The sequence below is a fragment of the Panthera pardus genome, unplaced genomic scaffold (assembly GCF_024362965.1).
Source record: "Panthera pardus isolate Hobbes unplaced genomic scaffold, ASM2436296v1 HiC_scaffold_10, whole genome shotgun sequence".
NCBI classification, from domain to species: Eukaryota; Metazoa; Chordata; class Mammalia; order Carnivora; family Felidae; genus Panthera; species Panthera pardus.
Genome location: NW_026526655.1, coordinates 39,363,520 through 39,387,461, shown reverse-complemented (window position 1 = coordinate 39,387,461; position 23,942 = coordinate 39,363,520). Strand labels below are relative to the sequence as shown.

Genomic DNA, 23,942 nt, shown 5'->3' with positions numbered 1-23,942 from the left:
AGCCCCACACTGAGCTCTGTGGTGACAGTGCAGAGCCTGGAGCCTGCTTCGGATTCTGTGTCTCCCTCTCTCTCTACCCCTCCCCTGCTTGTGCTCTGTCTCTGTCTCTCAAAAATAAATAAACATTGGGGGAAAAAAATAATGCAAAGCATTATAGTGAAAAAATCCAGTAGATAAATTAAGGTGGAATACTAAAAATTGTGGATTATTCAAATTATCCAAAAGAATGAGATATGAGAAACAGAGCAACAAAAATCACATGTAAAAACAAAAAAAACAAAAACAAAAACAAAAACAAAAACCCAAAATAATAATATGGTCGATCTAAATTCAATTATACTGACCACATTAAGTGTAAAGTTGTCTAAACGTATAATTAATGGAGGGAGATTATCAGACTGGAGAAAATATAGGCTCTGTATGCTATCTATAAGATACCCTCACTTTAAATAACATTTATATTAAAGATAAGAGTAACAGATACACCATGCAAACACTAATCAAAAGAAAGCTGAATTACATGTAGACTTCAGAACAAGAAAAATTATCAGGGATACAGAGGGATGTTACATAATAATAAAAAAGTCAATTTATCACAAAGACCTAACAATCCTACATGTTTATGCATCTAACAACAGAGCTCCAAAATACATGAAGCTACAACTAATAGAACTGAAGAGACAATCAATAGACAGATTAGCAAGGATGTGGAAGATGTGAACAACACTATGCCACAATTGAACGTGACATTTAAAGAATCCTTGGAGTGCCTGGGTGGCTAAGTCAGTTAAGCATCCAACTTTGGCTCAGGTCATGATCTCGCAGTCCTTGAGTTCGAGCCCCGCATCAGGCTTTGTGCTGACAGCTCGGAGCCTATAGCCTGCTTCAGATTCTGTGTCTCCCTCTCTCTCTGACCCTCACCCATTCATGCTCTGTCTCTCTCTGTCTCAAAAATAAATAAACGTTAAAAAAATAAAAAAATAAAAAATAAATAAAAGCCTTAAAAAAAAGAGAATCCTCTACCCAATAATAGCAAAATAATATTTTTCAAGTATACATAGAAAATTGAGAAAGACCCTATTTATGGCATAAAACAAAGAAATTTAAAACAACTGGAATCTTACAATGTATGTTCTCTGAACATAATGAAATTAAGTAAAAAAACAAAAAATAATAGAAAATAGCTTAAAAGTTATCAAGTATTTGGAAATTTAAAAACATATTTTTAAGTGGCCTATAAAGAAGTCTCAAGATAGGACATATTTTGAAGGAAATGAAAATACAGCATATCAAAATTTGTGCTATGCAGCTAAAGCAGTGCTTAGTGGAAAATGTATAGCAGTAAATGCTTAGATTAGAAAAGAAGAAGACTCTAAACTCAATAACAAGCTTTCACCTTAGGAAACCACAGAAGAGAGTAGTTTAGGCCAAAAACAAGAAATAATAAATATTAAAGCAGAAGTCAATAAAATGGATAACAAAAAAGGTAGATAAAAACAATGAAGTGAAAGGTTAATTTTTAGATAGGATCCAGAATATTTATTAAGCTTTACCTACGCTGATCAAGAAAAAATAAAATAAAATAAAGGAAATGCTAATTACTGATATCCGGAATGAGAGAGAAGATTATAATCATAGACCTTGCAGACATTAAAAGGATGACAAGGTAATACTACAAACAACTCTATGCCCGTTAATTTAACAACTTAGTTGAACTGGACCAATTTCTGGAAAGATGGAAACTACCAAAATTCACTTAAGAATAGATAAATTTCTGGGCACCTGGGTGGCTCAGTAGGTTAGGTATCCAACTTAGGCTCAGGTCATGATCTCATGGTTTGTGGGTTCAAGTCCTGCATCTGGCTCTGTGCTGACAGTTCAGAGCCTGAAGCCTGCTTCAAATTCTGTGTTTTCCTCTCTTTCTACCCCTTCCCCGCTCATGCTCTGTCTCTAAGTAAACATTTAAAAAAAATTTTTTTTTATAAAGAATAGATAACTTTAATGGTCTTTTAACTCCTTCAAACTTGAAATCATAGGTAACGTCTTCCACCAAAGAAAGTTCTAGGCGCGAATAGTTTCTTTGGTTCTTTCTACAAAACATCTAAGAAAAATAATTCTACATAATCTCTTCCAGAAAACAGAAAGGGGGAGAACACTCTCCAATTTGTTTTATGAGGCCAGTATTACCTTGATAATGAAATCCTGCAGACATGCCAACAAAAGAAACCACATGCCAATATCCCTCATGAACAGAATGTAAAAATCTTCGACAAAGTGTCAGCAAATTGAATCAGAAGTATATAATTAAGGAGAATACATGAAGACCAGGTAGGGTTTATCCTAGAAATGCAAGGTTAGTCAAACATTCAAAAAAATCAATCCGTAAAATTCACCATATTAACAAACTAAACTTAAAGCACACGTCTCTCTGCTTCTGGGGGTGTAGATATGGGGGCCGGCGACACGGAGGAGGATGCCTCAACAGCATCTTTCCCAGAGAGTATGAAACAGCTGAGACACTACTCAATTCAGAAGTTCATATGCTCCTGGAGCATCAAAAGCCACAGAATGAGAGTACAGAGGTTGCATAGGGACTTCCTGAGGTCTTCATGTCACAGCCCATCTCAGTCATTTCAAAATCAGGAGAGTCCATTGCCAGTGTCCGCAGCTTGTTGCTTTAGGAGAAGCTTCTTAAGTTTGAGTTGGCCTGTTTGGCCAACATGTGCCCAGAGCCTGCTGAGGAGTGGAAGGCTCTGACCCCAAGCCCGGAGGGGTGGTTTGAAGGTTAGGAGCTACAGCAGATTCTTGATGGTATCCAGACCGTGCATAGCTCTCAATATTAATCTCCAAATATCACCCTGCTGCTGAGTTAACGACATCCCCCGCTGGCCTGGGGTCTGCCTCCGACTTACACGAACTTATTTTGCAGAAGACACTTGGGCTTCTTTTGGAAAGAACAACCTGGCTTGGTTTTGGTTCAGGTGCTACTTCAAACTGGACAACTGGACCATGGTTGCCTCTGGGAAGGGTGAGATGGAGAGGTGCATATGAGCTACACTGTTGACTAGCTTACACCAGGGTTTTGGCCCTTGTGTTATTTTTTTAAAAATTGTTCTTAATTTTTTTTTTTAAGTGACCTTTATTCTCAATGTGGGTCTTGAACTTATGACTCCCGAGATCAGGAGTCACATGCTCTGCTGCCTGGGCCAGCCAGGTGCCCCTTAAGATTTTATTTATTTGGTATTTATTTATGTATTTATGTATTTATTTATTTTTGCCCCTGGGTTATTTTTGATTCCTAAGATTTCATGTTTTAATTTCAGTGTGTTTGTAGTTTTTGACACTATATTAGAGCACATCAAACTAGCATAGGAAACAGCAGTCTTCCCTAAATGCAAAAGGAAGAATTAAGGGGCACTTGGTTGGCTCAGTGGTTAGAGCATGTAACTCTTGATTTTGGGGTCATGAGTTCAAGCCCCACTTTGGGCATGGAGCCTGCTTAAACAAAACAAAAACACCCAAACAGGAGCCCCCAAATATAAATGCAAAAGGAAGAATTGAACCAGACCTGTATCATCATCTGAAATTCTCAAAGACAGAATAGTGTTAGTGACTGTGAGACAGCATTGGCATTATTGTGCCAGAAGTCAAGGAAGTCAAGGAAGAAGGGCATCACGGGAAGTAATTACACCTGAGGATAACTCCAAGCATCTTGGGGCCCACAGCCCTGAGGTAGATAGGTACTTGGCCTGTTTTCTTGGAGTTCTGAAGGATGTAGGTTTGGAGTCAGTGGTCCTAAAGCACTATTTTCTCACTCCCAAATTAAGATTTTTTTCCTTCATAGGCCAGACTTGAAGGTCTAACACTTTGAAGACTCCTTGTATGGGGCATTGAATACAAACCTCTGACTTGCTACTCAGCAGCGGGTGTTCTCTGATGGAGGTGATTTGGAAGGAGGGAGCCTGCCTCTTCCTGAGTCGCTACAATGTAGGCACTCTATTTGCGGGGTAGTTGTGGGGGGTGGGGGGGAGAACTCTTCAAATGCTAAACATGCTAGCTTTGTGCAGTGGCAGTATCGTAGCCAATGAGGTTTATGCAAGGCACAGTTACTGCTAAAAGGGGTAAAAAAAAAATACATAGCTAAACATTTTAGCTTTGATTTTTCTGAAAGGAAATATGCCTATTTTCTTCACAATTTGGAGATTTTTCTTTGGGGCACTTGCTGGCTCCCAGTGAATGCATGATCCCAAAAATGTTTGGAGAAACAGCAAAGTTTCTTTTTATTTATTTTTTTCTTTTTTTGGGTAGGTTCCACACCCAGTGTCGGGCTCAAGCTCATGGCCGGAGATTAAGAGTCACATGCTCTGTGGAATGAGCTTGCCAGAGGCCCTAACAAAGTCAGCTTTAAAAGTTAAGATAGTTTGGGGCGCCTGGCTGACTCAGTTGGTAGAGCAAATGACTCAGGGTCACGGAGTTCAAGCCCCACGTTGGGTGTAGAGTTTACTTAAAAATACAGTAAGAATAAAAAAAAAAAAAACAGATTGTTTGATGTCCGCTGGCCAAGGCAGAAATAAACTTTTCATAAATTCTTTCAATTTCTGAAATGACATGGTTTGTAAGTCACTGATATTCTTGATCAACGTTTGAAGGAAATTATCTTTTCATCCTTGGACAACTTTACTTCTTTGAGGCTTATCAGAGTTCTGAGTTGTAAGTTATGTGGATAACAATAGTATCTATTCCATAGATCTTTTAAGAAGATTGAGAAGATTACTAAAAAGAGCCTATTAGTGTCTGCCATACATTATGCCCCAATAAATGTTAGCTCGTATTAGTAGCTCGATCAGATGAGCAAGGGTATACAGATAGCTTGCTTCATAGAAATTAGTGCAAGAATTTGGTACTACACCACGGGTTCTGGTATCAGGCTATGAAAACAAACCAAATGAATTTTATTTATTTATTTTATTTATTTGTTTATTTTTGAGACAGAGAGAGAAACAGAGCATGAGCAGGGGAGGGGCAGAGAGAGAGGGAGACACAGAATCTGAGGCAGGCTCCAGGCTCTGAGCTGTCAGCACAGAGCCTGAAGCAGGGCTTGAACTCACGGACTGGGAGATCATGACCTGAGCTGAAGTCGGATGTTCAACTGACTGAGCCACCCAGGCGCCCCTGCAGAACTCTTTTTAAAGAGAGGTAGTAATGTGTGCAGGTTGGCACGAAGGGATGGAAGAGAAAGAACAGAGTGGAAGGCAGACCTCAGGTACCATCTAGGCCCGTGCACTACTTGGCAAGAGAGCAGGCAGTGCCGCCATCTTTACTGGGGTGCCCGCTTGTGCGAGTAATCCGTGAGATGCCTCAGAGTATGAAAGTATATATGGGCCTGGCATACACTTAGGCACTGATAAATGGCCATAAGATAATTAGAAGTAGATTAAAAAAAAACAACAACAAAAAACTTGTACTAGGGAATTATTTGAAAAAGCAATGTCATGCTATGTTATAGAGTCAAAGTCTGGTCAACATTCTGCTGGACATTGTTCTCTCTGGTCCCAGGTCACATCTTACTATTCAGAATCGTTAGCAGGAGACCCTGCAAAATCCAATCATCTGTGCAACATTGTAAGGCTCATTGTATCATGTTTGCAAAAACCAGAAACAAAACATACTGCACATTAAAACAAAAATATCATGTTGTCAAACCCTCATCAGAAAGCTAAACTTTTCTGAAAATTGTACTCATTCTGGTTTTATTCAAATTTATTAAACTTGAGGCTTGAAAAACAGTAAAAAAATATATCTCAATAGACACAGAACAAGCACTTGACAAAATTTAACATGTAAAATGGTACGAACCCTCGGCAAACTAAGAACAGAGGGAATTTCCTTTACCTGATGAAAAGGATATACAAAAAACCCACAGCTAATATAATACGTCATGGTGAGAGACTAATTCCTTTCCCCTAAGATTGGGTAAAAGGAACAATGTGCAACACTGTAAATTATATTTTTATGGCAAATATTATTACACTTGCCAATATAAACATAAAAAGTCCGTGACAGTACAATAAGCCAAGAAAAAGAAATAAAAGGCATAATTTTAGAAAATAAGAAATAGAATTGTGTCTATTTGCATAGAGTATGATTGTCTATATAGAAGATCATAATGAACCTATATAAAAGATCACAGAACTAATAAATGAATTTATCAAGGTCACAATGTACACGGTCAATATTCAAACATCAGTTGCTTTTCTTTTTTCTATTTTTTATTGGGAGGGAGGAGCAGAGAGACAGGAAGACATAGAATCTTAAGCAGGCTCCAGGCCCAGCCTGAGGTAAGGCTCAATCCCATGACCACAAGATCGTGACCTGAACCAAAATCAAGAGTCAGACACTTAACTGACTGAGACACCCAGACACCCCTCAACTGCTTTTCTAATACCAACAATGAACAACTGAATAAACTTTTTTAAAGCACCATTTATAATAGCACACAAAAATTAGGACATACTGGGTGTAAGTCTAACAAGGAAATACTGATGAAAGAGATCAAAGGTGATCTTAAAAAATAAAGATGTATTTATAGAAGACTTGTCAAGTTTTCTCAGATTAATGTGTAGATTGAATGCAGTTCCAATCAAAATCCCAGAAGGATCTTTTGTAGATATTTAAAAACTGAATCTAAAACTTATATTGAGAGGTAAAAAATAGACACAACATGGGGCTCCTGGGTGGCTCAGTCGGTTAGGCGTCCGGCTTCGGCTCAGGTCATGATCTCGCAGTCCCTGAGTTCGAGCCCCGCGTCGGGCTCTGTGCTGACAGCTCAGAGCCTGGAGCCTGTTTCGGATTCTGTGTCTCCCTCTCTCTCTGCCCCTCTCCCTCTCATGCTCTGTCTCTCCCTGTCTCAAAAATAAATAAACGTTAAAAAAAAATTAAAAAAAAAATAGACACAACATGGGGCGCCTGGGTGGCTCAGTCGGTTAGGCATCCGGCTTCGGCTCAGGTCATGATCTCACAGTCCGTGAGTTCGAGCTCCGCGTCGGGCTCTGTGCTGACAGCTCAGAGCCTGGAGCCTGTTTCGGATTCTGTGTCTCCCTCTCTCTCTGACCCTCCCCCGTTCATCCTCTGTCTCTCCCTGTCTCAAAAATAAATAAATGTTAAAAAAAAAAAAATTAAAAAAAAATAGACACAACAATTCCAAAAAAGGAAAACAAAGTTGGAAGATATATAATCTAACTTCAAGACCTAATATAAAGCTATGCTAATCAAGAAAATGTGGTGTTTGCACCAAAACAAACAAACAGGGTTGCCTGGGTGGCTCAGTTGGTTAAGTGTCCAACTCTTGGTTTTGGCTCAGGTCATGGTCTCACAGTTTGTGAGCTCGAGCCCCGTGTTGGGCTCTGTGCTGACAGCACGGAGGCTGCTTGAGATTGTCTCACTCTCACTCTGTCCCTCCCCTACTTGCTTTCCCTCAAAATAAAGTTAAAAATTAAAAAAAATTTAAAAAGACAAATAGATCAATGGAACAGAATGAACAATCCAGAAAAAGACCCACACATATGTGGATAACTGGTTTTCAACAAAAATGTAAAAGCAATTCAATGGAAAAGGGTAATGGTATGCTGTTCCATACCTAGTTAACAATTATATCAAACTTATTTTCTCCAAATAATACCCTCAATATGACATTTTAAAACAGTTTTTATTTATTTATTTTTGTGTTTTTCTACATTTTTGTGTGAGAGAGAGAGAGAGAGAAAGAGAGAGAGAGAGTGGGGAGAGGCAGAGAGAGGATCCTAAGCAGGCTCCATGGTGTCCATGCAGAGCCCAATGTGGGACTTGAACTCATGAACCATGAGATCATGACCTGAGCTGGAATTGAGAGTCAGACACTCAACCAATTAGGCCACCCTGGCATCCCAATATGACATGTTTTTGATCGAAAAGCAGGACAATTTTGTAACTTCAGTTTCTGATTTTTTTTTTTATTTTTAAAGCAGATTTTGCTTTAAAAATTTTTTCAATGTTTTTATTTTTTGAGAGAGAGAGCACGTGCACGCATGCCCAAACAGGGGAGGGGAAGAGAGAGAGAGGGAGACATACAATCAGAAGCAGGCTCCAGGCTCTGAGCTGTCAGCACAGAGCCCAATGCAGGGCTCAAACTGGTGACCGAGAGATCATGACCTGAGCTGAAGTCGAGCACTTAACCAGCTGAGCCACCCAGGTGCCCCTAAAGCAAATTTTGCTTTTAAAGATTAGGACTTCTACAGCGTAACATATTAAATGAATAAAATTTCAAAGGAGACATTCTTCAGAGTAGGTAGAAAAGAGTGTACTGGTTTTAACAGCAATTATTTTGGAGAGCTATATGCAACACACATTGGTTTAAACAGCTTCAGTCTTTGGAGGAATATAAATCCTGAATTTGAAATGAACAAGCACCCCATTTCCTGTTTACTTCCTCTCCACTATTATTTTGCATTATTTTTTGATAAGACATTTTTCTCTACACAATCTTCTCTCTTACTTCCTCCACCAAACATTCTTGAATCCAGAAATGCTTTAAAACCAGTGGCTCCCAAATGAAAACTGAATTTTTATAGACTCAGCATTCCAGGTTTTAATACTGTTTGTTCTTTTGTGATGGTCTAGAGAGGATTCTAATTTGGTGCTCTTCGGGGTTTTTGAAAAATACATTTTTTTAAACGTTGATTTTTTAATTTATTCTGAGAGAGAGAGAGAGGGTGGAAGAAAGAGAATCCCAAGAAGGCTTCATGCTGTCAGTGCAGAGCCTGATGTCACAGACCGTGAGATCACAACCTGAGATGAAATCAACGGTTGGACGCTTAACCAACTGAGCCATCCAGGTGCCCCCAAAAATGCATACAGTGATAATACATGTTCACTATTGTGCAGGGAAGGACATAAAATTTAAATATGTAATGGTGATGCATCTCAAAGAGTTTTATTATTTTCCTCTTTACACATGTCCATACATAAAAATTGATAAAAGCAGACAATGAAAGGTGGGTGCTCCTCTCTGTTATTACTGCTACTGAAATAAGCTGAATTTATCTGACTCTTACAGAAATGAAAACTAAAAGACATTTTTTAAAAAGCAGAGGTATATTAGATATAGGTCTGATTTATTTACCAAGTTGTTAAACAATGTTAATACTATTTCCCTGTGAAATGTTCAGATACAGTCCAATCACATTTAATGTTATCACTAGCCCTTGAAATTCTGATTAGCCAAGGACCTTCAACTGTCAATAGCTGCAAAAGTTAATTATAATCCAATTTATCTAAATCTTATAGATTCTTCCCCTTTCCCTAAATCATCAACTCTTCAGTCAGTTGAGATAGCATGTGAAAAGCACTTAGCACAGGATTAGGTCTTTAGTAAGTGCTCAGTATTAGGTATTATCATTACCAAGCAAGTATCTCTGGGGAAGAGAAGAACACAGTAGGCAAGTAAATAAGACACTTATCTGACACTTCAAAATGATCACCTTAAACCTATTTACTGAAACCTCTCAGTAGGAGATCACCAAAATACATTGACAAAATAAGCCAAGGATAAAAAGGTTAACATTTCTTTCTTAGTAAAGTTGCTACCATAACTTTTTGCTAATATTTCAACATTTCTATAAACAAATAGCAAAAATGTAGGGGTTCTGGCTCATTAACATCATGTTTTACCCCTTTCTCTCCTGAAATGTGAGTTTGTTATCTTGAAAAATAATCACCAATAGTTCTATTATTATTGAAATATGACTGGACCCAAAAGAAAGAGTACATTTATTTGCTATAAAATAAGAAGCAATTTAGCCTCCAATGAATATAATGGTTATAGATACCCTGCGAGGTGGAACAAAGGTATATAAATTGCAGATCGAAAGAATAAAGACATAACTACCATTATGAGGGACATGGCCAATTATATTCACAAATGCTGGGAAAAAGCAAAGTATTTTTTCTGGGAGGGGAAAAAAATAGCAACAACAGTAGCAAAAACAGCAAAAATGTGACTATTCTTAAGGCTGATGTTAATTGGTCCAGCTGGACAAAGCAAAAGTAGACTTCTAAACTTTCAGAAATCTCCCATATAGGTCAGTGCCTAATTGTATTCTCACATTAAACATCAATGCAAACACTCTGCATGCCACCTACCTGGTTAAGGAATTAAAAAAAAATTAGTTGTTATCCTGTACTTGTAAAAAAGGCACTTAAAAAATCCGTGTCAGTGGCAAAGTAATGTACATATTTATCATTTATCTAGATCCTATAATTTCTCTTCTGGATTAATTTAGATTATCAGAGCAGAACACCCAGTACTTAATTTTAGTTCCCCGAAGAAAAGCCTTGTAGTCTTTTCTCCAAATCAACAAAATAATTACATTTAAGTTTAGTTCCTGAAAAAGTTTGTCTAAGTACAATTTACCTAGTTAAAAAATGAGAGCTATATGACACACTTTTCTTTTTTGCTTTAATGACCAGAAAGCTTTGAAATTAATTCAGGGCCCAATTGTAAGGATTAGCTTGTATCAAGTATAACTTCCCTAAGTGGTCTTATCAATTTTTACTTTATATTCAAATTGCACATACCTCAAATTCCTGTAGAACAATTCGGTAAATAAATGCTAAATAAGTCCATATATATGTCAGGATCATTTGTTGAGCAGTAAAGAAATGTATTCACCAGAGTTTTAAATTGTGGAATAATTAAATACTACACCCAAAAAATTTAAGAATAACTCATCTTCATACGTAGCGGTTATTTGAAGGGAATTTTAAAAAATTCACATGCCTCTGCCATTTTTACTTTAAATTAAGTACTATTACATCACTTGCTTTTTCAGTAGTAAACTAACAACCGATCAAAAGTCTTGTAACACAGAACCGAACATTTCTCCTGATGGTTTACCTGTGCTATTCTTAATATGCCAAAACCTCCAAGAAGACTGGCCCAGTGATAGAAGGTGCATGGTAATGTGAACTAGGAGGTAACATGAATCATAATTGTCCTTACACTGGGTCAGGCTGAAGTTTTTGGTTTTGGGGAGATAAGACTTGGAGGAAAGGTGAAGATGGGTGAGACTGCAGTGTTCTTCCAGCCCAATGTCCATGGGATTTATCTACTAACTGGGAGATTCCAGGAACAATGGCCACTATCTTGAAAGTCCCTGTCAGCCCAGGACTCAGAAATGTATCCATATCAGTTGAGCTGGTCCCACACCCAGGAGGGACTAAGAATTTGGTACACTTGAGTCCATCACCACCACCAACCCACCATTGTAACTTCATTAACCTGCAATAACAAAACCCTGTAATTTTACGGGAATCAACAGTTTGGACTTCACTTATTCATGGTAGGGCTTTGCTCTATTTGCTAAAAATTGATTAAAAATTAAGCAAAAGTCATTAGGGTTTTTGATTGTTTACTATAGCCTCCAATATGCCGTCATTTTAATATTACTAGAAGGAAGCGATTATTCATATTTAATTTAGCTAATTAATAATTTAAGTACATTTTTTCCAATACGATAAAAGTTTACTAGCTATAATTGTTTAAAAGATGCACAGATAAATAAATCTACTGATTAATAGAGATCATTTGTGAGAAAAATATTTTCCTTACATTATGATGATCCCGTTATCAATGGAAAATGGGTCTGAAGGTAACCCAGCAATATTCCAGGCTCGAATTGTCACTGCTTCTCCCAGGATACCCATAAGAGAATAATCATCAGAGCAGGGAATATCATTGTTTTTGCACAAATTTGTCCACTCCTTCATTTGGTTCTTTAAGACATACACAAGAGATACAAAAATGAGGCTGGAGGTTACCAAATGAATACTTTGTCAACTCCTTGATTATGTTTTATTCCCTGAGTCAACAAACCATTGTTGAAACTGCATCTCAAAAATAATTTATCAGATTTTTCAAATAAAATTATTATTTAGAAGGTCCACTATACATTCAAATGAAAATTAACTATATCCAATGTTAATTTTAGGTAGATCACTTAATAGTGAAGTTGACGTCAGAATGCTGTATCCGAAAAAAACAATTGCCAATTATTATTCTAAAGCTTTACTCGACAAAGTAGTTGGAGACCATCATCTTTCTATGTATTTTCTTTAAATTACAAATAACCAGCAAGCCTTAGTATTATGGCATAAATCTAATTTGAACTGGTAGGGGACTAAAAAATGAAAACCTTTTTTTCTGACTCTCACATGCCTGGGGAAAGGGACCATGGCAGGACTATCAGGCACCAACAATGTGTACCAGGATACATATTGGAGTCTGGGATATCCCACCTAGGGCATAGTTTGCTAGGCTACTCAGGAACCAAAAGGGTACTTTAAGTCCGGGTTCACACTCAGAAAGTTAGAAGTCAAGGTCCAATCTGAGGTTACATGTAAGAGTTCAGAAACAGTGCAAGGCATGACCAGAGAAAAAAATAGGTTAGGAAGAGACGTGGGGAAGAGGCACAGACACACGAGGTGTTGGTACGAGCCCACAGGCGGATGAGATGCTGTGTGTGGAGGGGTGCTGGTAGAGGGGGCATGGTGGGCACCACCATCGCCCTTGGCCTCCTGCTGAGCAGGGTCCACCAACATTCCTTTAGGTTTGCACATGAAAGATCATGACAGGTTAGGGGGAGTTGATGACTTTTATGACCTTGATCAATCAATTAGTTTGTAGAATGCCCCAAAGTTGGGTCTCTGTGATGTTCTCTCATGATTCAGTTCAGGTTACACATCTTTGGCAACAGTATCATAGAAAATGTAGTCGTATTCTTCTCATTGCACTCAATCAGTGGTACAAGATTTCAGACTGTTCATTTATTGATGATAGTGATTTTTATCACTTGATTCAGGTGTTGCCTGCCAGGCTTCTGCCTCATAATTGTATGATCTTAGGTATAATTAAATCTTCTTTGTGTGGTGGGACACACGACACTCAGATAGATGAAAGGCAGAACTCTTTGTTACTTACACTGCCAAATGGGAGAAAGCTGCCACACCAGAAGTTGCCCCCAGATACAGAAGTTGCCCCCAGATACAGGGTAACAGCAAGGTGAAACTGTAGGAGGCAGTTATATATGCAAGCAGTATGTGATAGGGTTAGCTATATTGCCTGGGCTTCCTAAGGACTGGGTAGTTTGAGTAATTCCTCAGGTACAGTGATGAAGGATCTTCAGGTGTTACGTATCTGAGGTCTGCTGGAAGCTGGGTGCCTATTATAAGCTGCAGTATTAGAGCCCAATACAGGAAATGGTTGCGGTGAGGGCTGAGCAAACTACCCACACAAAGGAATTCAGAGTTTTTATTATGAATCAAAACCGAGTTAAGGCAGTACTTGTCTAATATTGGATTACAGCCTCTGCATTGCTTTTTTCCCCTTTCCCTTTGTAATTAACATTTCGTGAGGAGATACTCACAGCTGAAAATATCTAGGTTTTGTCAGGCACTCATTCTTTTAAATTTATTAATTTATGTCAGTATAGATCGACCTTTTTCTATTCTCTTGGTCTCTTTTCTAAAAATATCACTGACCTATAACATGATATTAGTTTCAAGTGTACAAGACGATTCACTCTTTGTGTGACAACTCCTCACAGTAAGTTGTCAACATCCATCACCATAGTTACAAAAATGTTTTACTTGGGATGAGAACTTTGAAGATCTCTTGCAGCAACTTTCAAATATATAATACATCATTATTAACTGTAGTCACCATGCTGTACATTAAATCCCAGGACTTATTTATTTTCTAACTATCAGTCTGTACCTTTTGGACCTCTTCACTCATTTGGCCCACATCTTTTATTCAATGAGTTATGTTACTATCAGTATTTATTGCTGATGTGGCCAGTGGAAGTAACGTTAAACTACATTTTATGTTCCTTTAACACGTCCCTATCATTCTTTGGGCACTTCCTTACTTTGCTTTAAAAGGATACTATCCTATAATCGAGCCCAAAGATGATCTTCCTATTTTCAGTTCAGCTGATTAGCAACCTTAATAACAAAGTCCCTTTGCCACATAATGCCACATATTTGTAGGTGTGACACTGCAGGGCAAACAATGGGGGGCAAAACTGTCACCTCTTAGGAGCACTTAAAGACTATCATCTGACTTTCTGTTTGGGTTGGCTGTTGTTCCCAGGAACGAGTGGTGTGGCTGTGTAGGGAGGAGGGGTATCAAGCATTTCCGGTTTGAATTTGGCCTTCTTATACACCGTTCCTACTGGCCTGTTTTGATCTCTTTGTTGTCAGGCTGTGGGGCGGCCTGTAGACTTTGGGGGAAGATCTGAAGGCTTCGTCAAATATAGCTTGATGCTGGTCTTGGCAGACTAGTCAGTGATATGGGAAAGCAGTAGTGAAGGCAATAGTTACTGTTCATCGTTGACAGGTATGGTACGTTACCCTAATTCTGGGTTAGAAATTGAAGTGGCCCCGTTACATATCTAAGGGGGCATAGCGGCCGAGAAGAGCTGAAATGAACACGAGGTGTTCTGAACAAGCATCTCTACATAGAAGCCAAGAGCCTTGCCTAATACTCCAGTGGTACACCAGATAGTAGAAATTTAAAAAGTGGCCATCAGGAGTGTCATCTTGGAGAAGACAGCCACCACCACCACCACAACAGTTTTGACTTTAACCGTTGGCCGGAAAAGTGAAAAAGTTCGAATTAATTCAACTCTAGGGCTTATAGCACCACAGGATTCTGTTTTACAGATTGGCATGGGCACAGCAGCTGAAGTACTGCGGGCCCCATTATCCTAGAAGAATTGGAGTTGTCTATGTTTTATTTATAGACAGAACCAGAAATTTTACAAAGGGGTTGATGAATAATTAACAACCACTCAGATGAAGCTTGGAGGGAGGGGATCCAGCTATTTATGGAGGGCTCTTGGTATCCAGAGGTTTTGATGCGAGAGAAGAACCAAAATTGTTGTGAAGGCTTTTTTGTCTCAGCTGGGTTTCCCAGAAGCAAACTCTGAAATGAAGATTTATGTGAAGTGATTTATTAAGGAAAGGATGTGAGGGGAAGCAGTAAAAGGACTGGGGAGCAGCTAGTAGAAGGTGAGGGATCAGCCAGCACTGTGCTGCAGGTGGCTTCAGCTGGTCCCACAGGGAGTGTGAGTTACTACTTAGAGTCGTTCCGACCGGCAGGAAGGGACACAGACCCTCATGCTCCCACTCCTGTCAGTCATTCATCCAGGCCTGCCCTCGAGGGAAATAAATCTCAGCAATTCTGGCTCTCCACGCCCTGGGCAAAGTGAATTCTAAGAACCCAAGGGAAGTTTGCCAAAAAAGAGCCACAGGCGCTGGTTGTTGGACACGGAAGCTCAGCAAGCCAGGAGGGCATCTGGGCAGACAACGAGTTGCCACAATCACCTTCTGCTTACTACTGAATGGGAAACTTCCGATGGGGTGTGATCTGCCAGCTGCCCTGACCCACGAGAGGATCAGAGCAGGACAGAATGAATTCATAGGAAGGAACTGAGACATCAGCGACTCATTAAAAAAAGTTAAAGTCTAGGTTGCTATAGAGAAGGGGGAAGAGAGGAGGCAGAATCCATCAAAGCGGTGGAAATTTGAAGCAGAAAACACAGTATTTGCCTCTTTCTTTCTTTCTTTCTTTCTTTCTTTCTTTCTTTCTTTCTTTCTTTCTTTCTTTCTTTTTAATGTTTATATACTTTGAGAGAGAGCATGTAGGTGTGCGTAAGCAGGGGAAAAGCAGAGAGAGAGGAGAGAGAATCCCAAGCAGGCTCCACACTGTCAGCACAGAGCACAAAGTGGGGCTTGATCTCATGAACCCGTAAGATCATGACCTCAACACAAGTCAACAGTCAGATGCTTAAAGACGCTTAACTGACAGAGCCACCCAGGCGTCCCTTGGTATTTGTTTTCCAAGGAAAGAATCTATTTGGTTCTAAGCCAGCTTGCCTTTTCCTCCCCTAAACTTTCAGCCTCTGAAGTGATTTTTGAAATGATCCATTACTGAAACTCATAGGGAGAAGGTGATTAAACACACACACACATACACACACACACACGCACACACACACACACACACAAAGATGTAAAAAATCCTGGTATCTTTATAGTTGTTTAGGAACTAAAATTTTATCATCAGGGTCTACCATTTCACGTTACCTTTTGGAGTCAATCTTTTTGTTTCTAAAACAATTTGATTTCAGAAGAATATTTGATATAGCATCTTCTGGCTATCAAGCCAATTTATAGAATAACTAAGATACACAACTACAAATCACTTGGAAACATTTCACTCCCCATACTTACCAAAAAAACAAAAAGCAAGCAAACAAAATCCTCTAAGATGAGATTAGTGCTGGCTATAATGGGAGGGTCAGGAAGAGACCTTAGAAATCAACTAGTATTCTTTACCTGTCGATAGTTAGATGTAAAGGCGCCAAGGTAAGCGACAACTCCTGAGGAAATGAGGATATCACCTGTCAGGTTGATGTACAACTGGCCCAGCTCCAGAGCTGTAAGGCTCCATCGCGTTTTCTCACCCCCAAGGCCTCCAATCAACTGCTCGGCTCGGTCTAGCTTTTTGCTGCACAAGTCAACCTTAAAAGAAAAAAAAAAGTCAGCTTTTCTCAACATCCACAAGTAAAATAAATTGAAAATTCTGCAAGATTTTGCCCTCGGAGGCAAATTATTTTTTTATTTACAAACTTTCATCTGGAATTTTTTTAACTCTTTAAAAAAATGTGAGCTATGTCACTTTCCAGCTACATCAAGACTGAAAACTCCATGACATGTTTTAAAATTTTCATAATAAAGTATGTACAATAAGCATGTATAATAAAGTGTATACAGTTTATGAAATTCATAATGGATATTCATCATGTAGTGCAAGAATATCTCTATTTTCTCATTTTTAAAATGTTTATTCATTTTTTGAGAGAGAGAGAGAGAGCGTGAGCGGGGGAGGGCAGAGAGAGAAAGAGAGAGAGAGAGGGAGACATAGATTCTGAAGCAGGCTCCAGGCTCTGAGCGGTCAGCACAGAGCCTCATGCAGATCTCAAACTCACAGACCATGAGATCATGACCTGAGCCGAAGTCGGACGCTTAACCTACTGAGCCACCCAGGCACCCCAAGAATAGCTCCATTTAAGGAAATGATCTATAGCAGGAGATACTGCAATTTAGTTAAGTAATAAAGAACTTTCTCGCGAGTATGTTCTTCCTCAATTTTAAATACTCTAAATGTATTTTGTTTCAAATATCCCATCAAAATCTTCTCCTCATCTAACTTATGGCTGACTTAATGATAATTTTGTTTAATTTTTTTAAGTTTATTCATTTTGAGAGAGAGTGAGCACGCACGTGCCTGCACAAGTGGGGGAGGGGCAGAGAAAAGGAGAGACAATCCTGAGCAGGCTCTGCTCCATCACTGCAGAACCCTAAGCGGGGCTCAAACTCACAATCTGTGAAATCATGACCTGAGCCGAGATGGAGAGTTCAATGTTCAACCAACTGCACCACTCAGGCACACCAACTTAATCATGATTTTAAAGGTTAAATGTTTAAAAGTAGTAATAATTTATGCTTACTTGCAAAGCATGATTTTCAAGTTGTTAAATTGTGTCAACCTTGTCACACACTTGCAATTAACCTTCAATTAGGACATCAATCAATAGCTGAGAGCCTACTTTGTGCAGAAGACTGTCAACCAAATTTGATTATATGTAATTGAGCAATGTGATTAAAAAAGAAAAAGGATAATTATGATGGTGGAAAACTTGGAGAAAAGCCATTTCAACCCATGCAATGGCAATATTCCAGTAGAATGCCTGAATTATTTTAGTTTAATTTTAAATGACTTAGCATCATTATTCTTGGATAAAAACAAAACTAAGTAAAAATTAGCTTAAGGTTCAAAATAAAATGAATGACATGAAGAGAAGTAGTAAACAGCTGATGAAAGCAGAGGCTTGTAGATTATTGTGGAGTAAGAATTTCGCTTATACTTTTTCCTAATGCATTAAAAAATTTTGTTTTAAATATTTATTTGACAGAGAGATAGAGAGAGAGGGAGGGAGGGGGAAGGGACAGAGAAAGAGGGGGACAGTGGATCTGAAGTGGGCTCTGTGCTGACATCAGTGAGTCTGATGTGGGGTTCGAACTCTTGAACCATGAGATCATGACCTGAGCTGAAGTGGGACACTGAGCCACCCAGACATCCCTCCTAATGCTATTAATATTGATATTAAAGGGGCACCTGGGTGGCTCAGTCAGTTGGGCATCCGACTTTGGCTCAGGTCATGATTTCGCGGTTTGTGGGTTCGAGCCCCGCATCTGGCTCTGTGCTGACAGCTCGGAGCCTGGAGCCTGCTTCAGATTCTGGGTCTCCCTCTCTATCTGCCCCTCCCCCGCTTGTGCTCTGTCTCTCTGTCTCTCGAAAATGAATAAATGTAAAAAAGAAAAAAGTTAGGGGCACCTGGGTGGCTCAGTCGGTTAAGCGTCCGACTTCAGCTCAGGTCACGATCTTGCGGTCCCTGAGTTCGAGCCCCGCGTCGGGCTCTGGGCTGATGGCTCAGAGCCTGGAGCCTGCTTCTGATTCTGTGTCTCCCTCTCTCTCTGCCCCTCCCCCGTTCATGCTCTGTCTCTCTCTGTCTCAAAAATAAATAAATAAACGTTAAAAAAATTAAAAAAATTAAAAAAATTAAAATAAATAAAAAGTTTAAAAAATATTGATATTAAATAAATGCTTTTAGACCAAAAGATATAAACTACTAAATTAGTTTATCTAAAGATAAGTTTAAAAAAGCAAATGGTATGTAATTGGTAAAAATTTTGGTACTTCCTAAATTTAAATCCTTTCTCTTTTAATTTTTCTTCTTTTAATATCTTCTGTCTTCCTAGTTTCCTTCTTCATTCTTTTTCCAATAATGTTTATAATCAACTGAATCATGTCTCACTTTACATGACCATGATTTCTAACATTTTATCATGAAAGATAAAAGTTTCAAACATATAGCAGAATTGACAATGTTTATAGTAAACTATATACCCACGTATTTTATTATTTAAACTAAATCTGACCACTTGGAAATCATGCCCTCTCATAAGTAATATTTCTAAAGATTAGCACAATGTCATGTATTTGTACAAATATGGAATTTGTGGTTATATCCTATAGGAAGAAACAGTCTGCTACTGTGGTAAAGACCAGAGCTATTAGAGTCAGACTGTCTTCGTTCAGATTTTAGCCTTAATGCCTGGAAGCTGGGTTGACCACAGGCAAATTGTTTAACTTTCTGTGCTTTAGTTTCTTCAAAATGATACAAAAAGACTACCTCCTTCAGAAGGCTGTTTTGAGAATAAATGAGATAGTACATACTGCTCCCAAAACAGTAGTGACTTGCACTTAGTAAGCACTCAATAAACATTGACTGTTATAAAATACCTTGACTTCTTTTTCCTGGAACGTAATCAGATTTGAGCAGTTGTTTGTTACAAACATTATCACCAAGGCAGAGCAATCTTTTTAGTCTTAGAATCATTTTCAGTGAACATAGTATGGTTCTTGGTATTGAGTTCTAATCTCAGCTGTGCCATTAACTCTTACACAGCCTAAGTCACTTAATTTTTTGGTTCTCCGTTTCCTGATCTATAACATGGAGAATTATTTTAAAATTTCAAAACCGTTATTAGCTTACGGGTCATGCAGAAACAGGTAATGGTGGATTTGGCCTGTGGGCCATAATTTGCCAATGGCAACTTCCCCAACCCGGAAGAAAACAGGATTGTTGCTGTTATTTGCTACAAGAAACATCACGCTTATTAAAGTAATGAAGATTTTCCCATATTTGTCTATATTATCACATACCTGGTTTTCCAAATCTGCCTTCTTTTGTTTGTTTAGTTCCAGTGTATCCTGAAGCTTGGCCAGCTTGTCCTGAACTTCCTGTAGGGCTGCCTGCTTCTTTCTAAGACCATCCATCGCAATTTTAAGCTCCCCTTCAGCTGCAGCCAGTTTTATCTTTTTGGGAGCTACTATTTTTGCCACTCTGCAAAAAGGAAAATTAGAAAATCAGATATACATTTTATACTGTAGTGCACTTCCTATCACTGAATTTGCTTTTCTATCCTTACCAAACCTCAGAACATATCTTTAGGCAAAACTGACACTGATTCCTACAGTCTAGATTTCATCTAAGAATCAAACCTGACCCCAGCACTTAAGAAAATGATGATTAAAACGGATACCAAATATGCATAACATTTTCAAATAAGTAATTTTTTTACTCACGGTAAAATATTAGATTATTGACAGTATGAATATTGGTGATTTTACAAAAGGAGAACCGTGTATTCGTGCAAAATATGACAGTGCTTGCAGAAAACATTCTGATTCGTTAGGGCTTAATTTGTAGGAGAGGGTGAGGTGTTTTATCTATGTCATTTTGCTTTTTAAACATTTTCAGAATACACCTTTAACTAAAACCAGCCGTCTTATAAATATGTAGGTTGTAACAGCAGGGAAAATATAAGAAAAAGAATGGATCTAAATTATCGTCTATTGGGAAAAGGGAGTCAGTGGTGGTAGCTTTCTAAATAAATGTCAAAATATTAAATTAAACTTCATCATTAACATATCATGATCCAAAATATACGCAGTGTGTAATATATATGCACAATTATTCAAACAGTGTAGGAGTTTGAAAGACTTCCTGTAACTGTTGCTCTTTGAAGAATAAACCAGTAATTTCTGTTTTGTAAAAGATATATATATATATATATTCTCACACAATCATCAAAAAAAGGCTCCTTGTCTCACAAAGAATATATATTATGCTAGTGGTTTCCAAAATGTGGTCCAAGGCATGCTTCATCCCCTTCAGGGAGTCCATGAGATCCTCTAGTGTCCAACTAAAACATCTGTGTTTAGGCTGTATTTTCTTCATATACTTCAATTGAAACAATATATTGCAACAGATTGAAGAAACAGATTGGCGTGTCCAGCTGTCTTCTATTGGACACATATCAAAGAGATTTACAAAACTATAAAACACCACTACTGTTTTCATAATTTTTTGTGTGAAAAATGTGGATTAAAAAAATAAGTTACTTACGTAACATGTAATGTTTTTATGAATTAATAGTTGTTCAAATTTCTCCATTTCAACTTCTAATATGGTAGATAAGCAAAAGGGTTTGGTGTCTTCAAGAATTTTTAAGAGTATAAAGGGTTCCTGAGTCCAAAAAAGTTTCAGCACACTCTATTATACCATATAATTGGTACAGTCTCGCCTCCAGTAGATATGTACACATACAGCAGGTATTAGATGTGATTTTCCAAGGAGCCTCTCACCTATATAGCTTTTAAGTTTTATATTCTCTAAATGACCAAATGGGAAAATAAAACATAGCAGGGTTTTGTGGGGGTTTTTTTAATGTTTTTTTCTTAATGTTTTTACTTAATTTTGAGACAGAGAGAGACAGAGCATGAGCAGGGAAGGGGCAGAGAGAGAGGGAGACACAGAATCGGAAGCAGGCTCCAGGCTCTGAGCCATCAGCACAGAGCCCGATGCGGGGTTCGAACTCACAGACTGTGAGATCATGACCTGAGCTGAAGTCGGACGCTCAACCGACTGAGCCACCCAGGAGCCCCTGTGGGTTTTTTTTCAGTCAGTACTTACTTATCATATGAATCCATTGCTATGACCCATTTGCACAGACCTTCAGCTGCCGTGGAAGCATTTCTAATCTTTTCTGGAACAAAATCTGGGTTTGGAATATAATGTTTTCTTATGATATTCATATAAGCTGCTGGAATGTTGTCCTTGTCATATTCATGAAGTGACTGTAGAAATCGGATGTCACCAAGAAGTCTCTTAGCTGGACCCCAGAAATCCTCTATTTTTTTTCCTGAACCTGTTGGGTCAGGGATTTTGTCAGCTTTGATGCCTTTCAAGATGCATATAGCTTCCATAACAAGCTTGACACCAGCAGGAGGACTCTTCATGGATTTTACCACTGTAATGTCCTTGAAATAACAACATGCTAAGTATGAGGAAAGAATTGTTTGTTTATGCATGACTTATAATCGGCTCCTATTTTCAAACTAAACCATAAGATACAGAAACTCATTCTGTTCATTGTGTAGAAATGGTGGCAGTGATAGAATTGTGCCAAAAAGCATTGAGAAGTTTGTCCCAAAGTTAAAAATGAAAAAGAAAAGTGGAAAGATACCTTAATGTGAGATTACTTATGACATAAAGTCTACTTCAAAAATGCTTAAGAGAGATCTGACCGTTGCAAAAGAAGAGTTTTATAGCTTCTTAAAAACTATAAAAGCAATAGACATAAACATTAGAAAATACAGAGAAAATATACAAACAAAAGTCTCCTATAATCCCATAATAGCTAGTTAACTACTGGAAATATTTTTATTTACATTTCTTCCATATGTTCTTATGTGTATATATAGGCTACAAATTAGTGTATATGCTACATTTTGACCAATGGAATTATAGTATACATAATGCTGTTTTAAAACTTTTTATATTTCAATAACAATATATAGCAGATATCCTTTCACGCTATGAAACACTTCATTTTAATGGCTGCATGACCTCCTGATGTATAGATATGAACCATAAGTCTCATGCCCTATGTTTCTTCCTCTATTTTTTACTATTATAATTTCCATGCTGAATTAAGAACTTTATGTCTTTTATTTTTAAAGCTTTGGACACATATTGACAAACTACTCTCCATAAAGTATATAAGGATGCCTGTTTTACTACATATACCCTTAGCAACAATGCCAGGCATTCCGACAGGCAAAAGAAATATTTTAATCTGTATTTCTCAAAATATAAATGAAGTAGGATAGATCTTCATATGTTTATTGACTATTTGCATTTCCTCTTTTGTGAATTACTTCTTTATATCGTTTACTATCTTATCTTACGGCTATTTTTTTCTTATTGTTTTTTTTTTTTTTTTTTTAATTTTTTAATTTATTTTTGGGACAGAGAGAGACAGAGCATGAACGGGGGAGGGACAGAGAAAGAGGGAGACACAGAATCGGAAACAGGCTCCAGGCTCTGAGCCATCAGCCCAGAGCCCGACGCGGGGCTCGAACTCACGGACCGTGAGATCGTGACCTGGCTGAAGTCGGACGCTCAACCGACTGCGCCACCCAGGCGCCCCTTTTCTTATTGATTTTTAAGAGCTTTTCACATAGAGGCATATTAATCTTTTGTTTGCCATGTAGTTTAAATATTTTCCCCCCGTGTTTCTACACTTCTGTGATGTTTATAACAACAAAAAAAATGTGTTGTTTTTAGGGACTAAAATTTATAACTTAAAGAATTTTATTAGTTATGAAAAAACAGAAAAGTATCCAGAGCATATATATTACAAATAATTTTGCTTAGTTTTTTTTTTCTGATTTCTCTCATATCAAAGAAATCCAAGGACCTAATCCACTCCAAGATATAAACATGACCTGCATTTTCTACTATTTTATAGTAATATAGCTATTTATATTTACATTTCAATCATTCTGAAATCTATTTTGAAGTGCGGTGTGAAGAAAGGATCTAATGGTCTCTCCTACCTCCACCCAAAAGTTTCGTCATGATTCTCAACACTATTTTTAAAAATCACCTTCATCTTTCTTAACTGAAACCCTTTCACATCTAAATTTTTAATACATTTCATCAAGTTTAAGACATGCTATTATAAAGTATAACATTGTAAGGCATATTATTAAGTATCACAAAAATAAAAAACCCAAAACACTAACAAACATTAACACATTATGTTATCACATCTATTGTAAGGCAGATATCAATTACAAAAGCGTCTAACTATGAAAAAGGTGCACCTCAGAATCAAAATACATAAAGTCTTGTGCTTCTGTCCACTAT

General features: G+C 38.0%; 1 protein-coding gene and 1 pseudogene across 1 annotated transcript in view; one reads left to right on the top strand and one right to left on the bottom strand.

Moving 5' to 3' along the window:
• Positions 1-23,942, bottom strand: part of DNAH7 (dynein axonemal heavy chain 7) — a 263,621-nt gene that overhangs the window by 88,143 nt on the left and 151,536 nt on the right. Inside the window, exons 45-48 of the mRNA XM_053906776.1 lie at positions 21,702-22,048; positions 19,889-20,069; positions 16,435-16,620; positions 11,645-11,808 (exon numbers count right to left, since the gene is read on the bottom strand). Of these exons, the coding sequence (XP_053762751.1) occupies positions 11,645-11,808; positions 16,435-16,620; positions 19,889-20,069; positions 21,702-22,048 (878 nt within the window). The remainder of the gene's footprint in view (positions 1-11,644; positions 11,809-16,434; positions 16,621-19,888; positions 20,070-21,701; positions 22,049-23,942) is intronic.
• Positions 1,614-2,923, top strand: LOC109254472 (DNA-directed RNA polymerase II subunit RPB4-like; annotated as a pseudogene).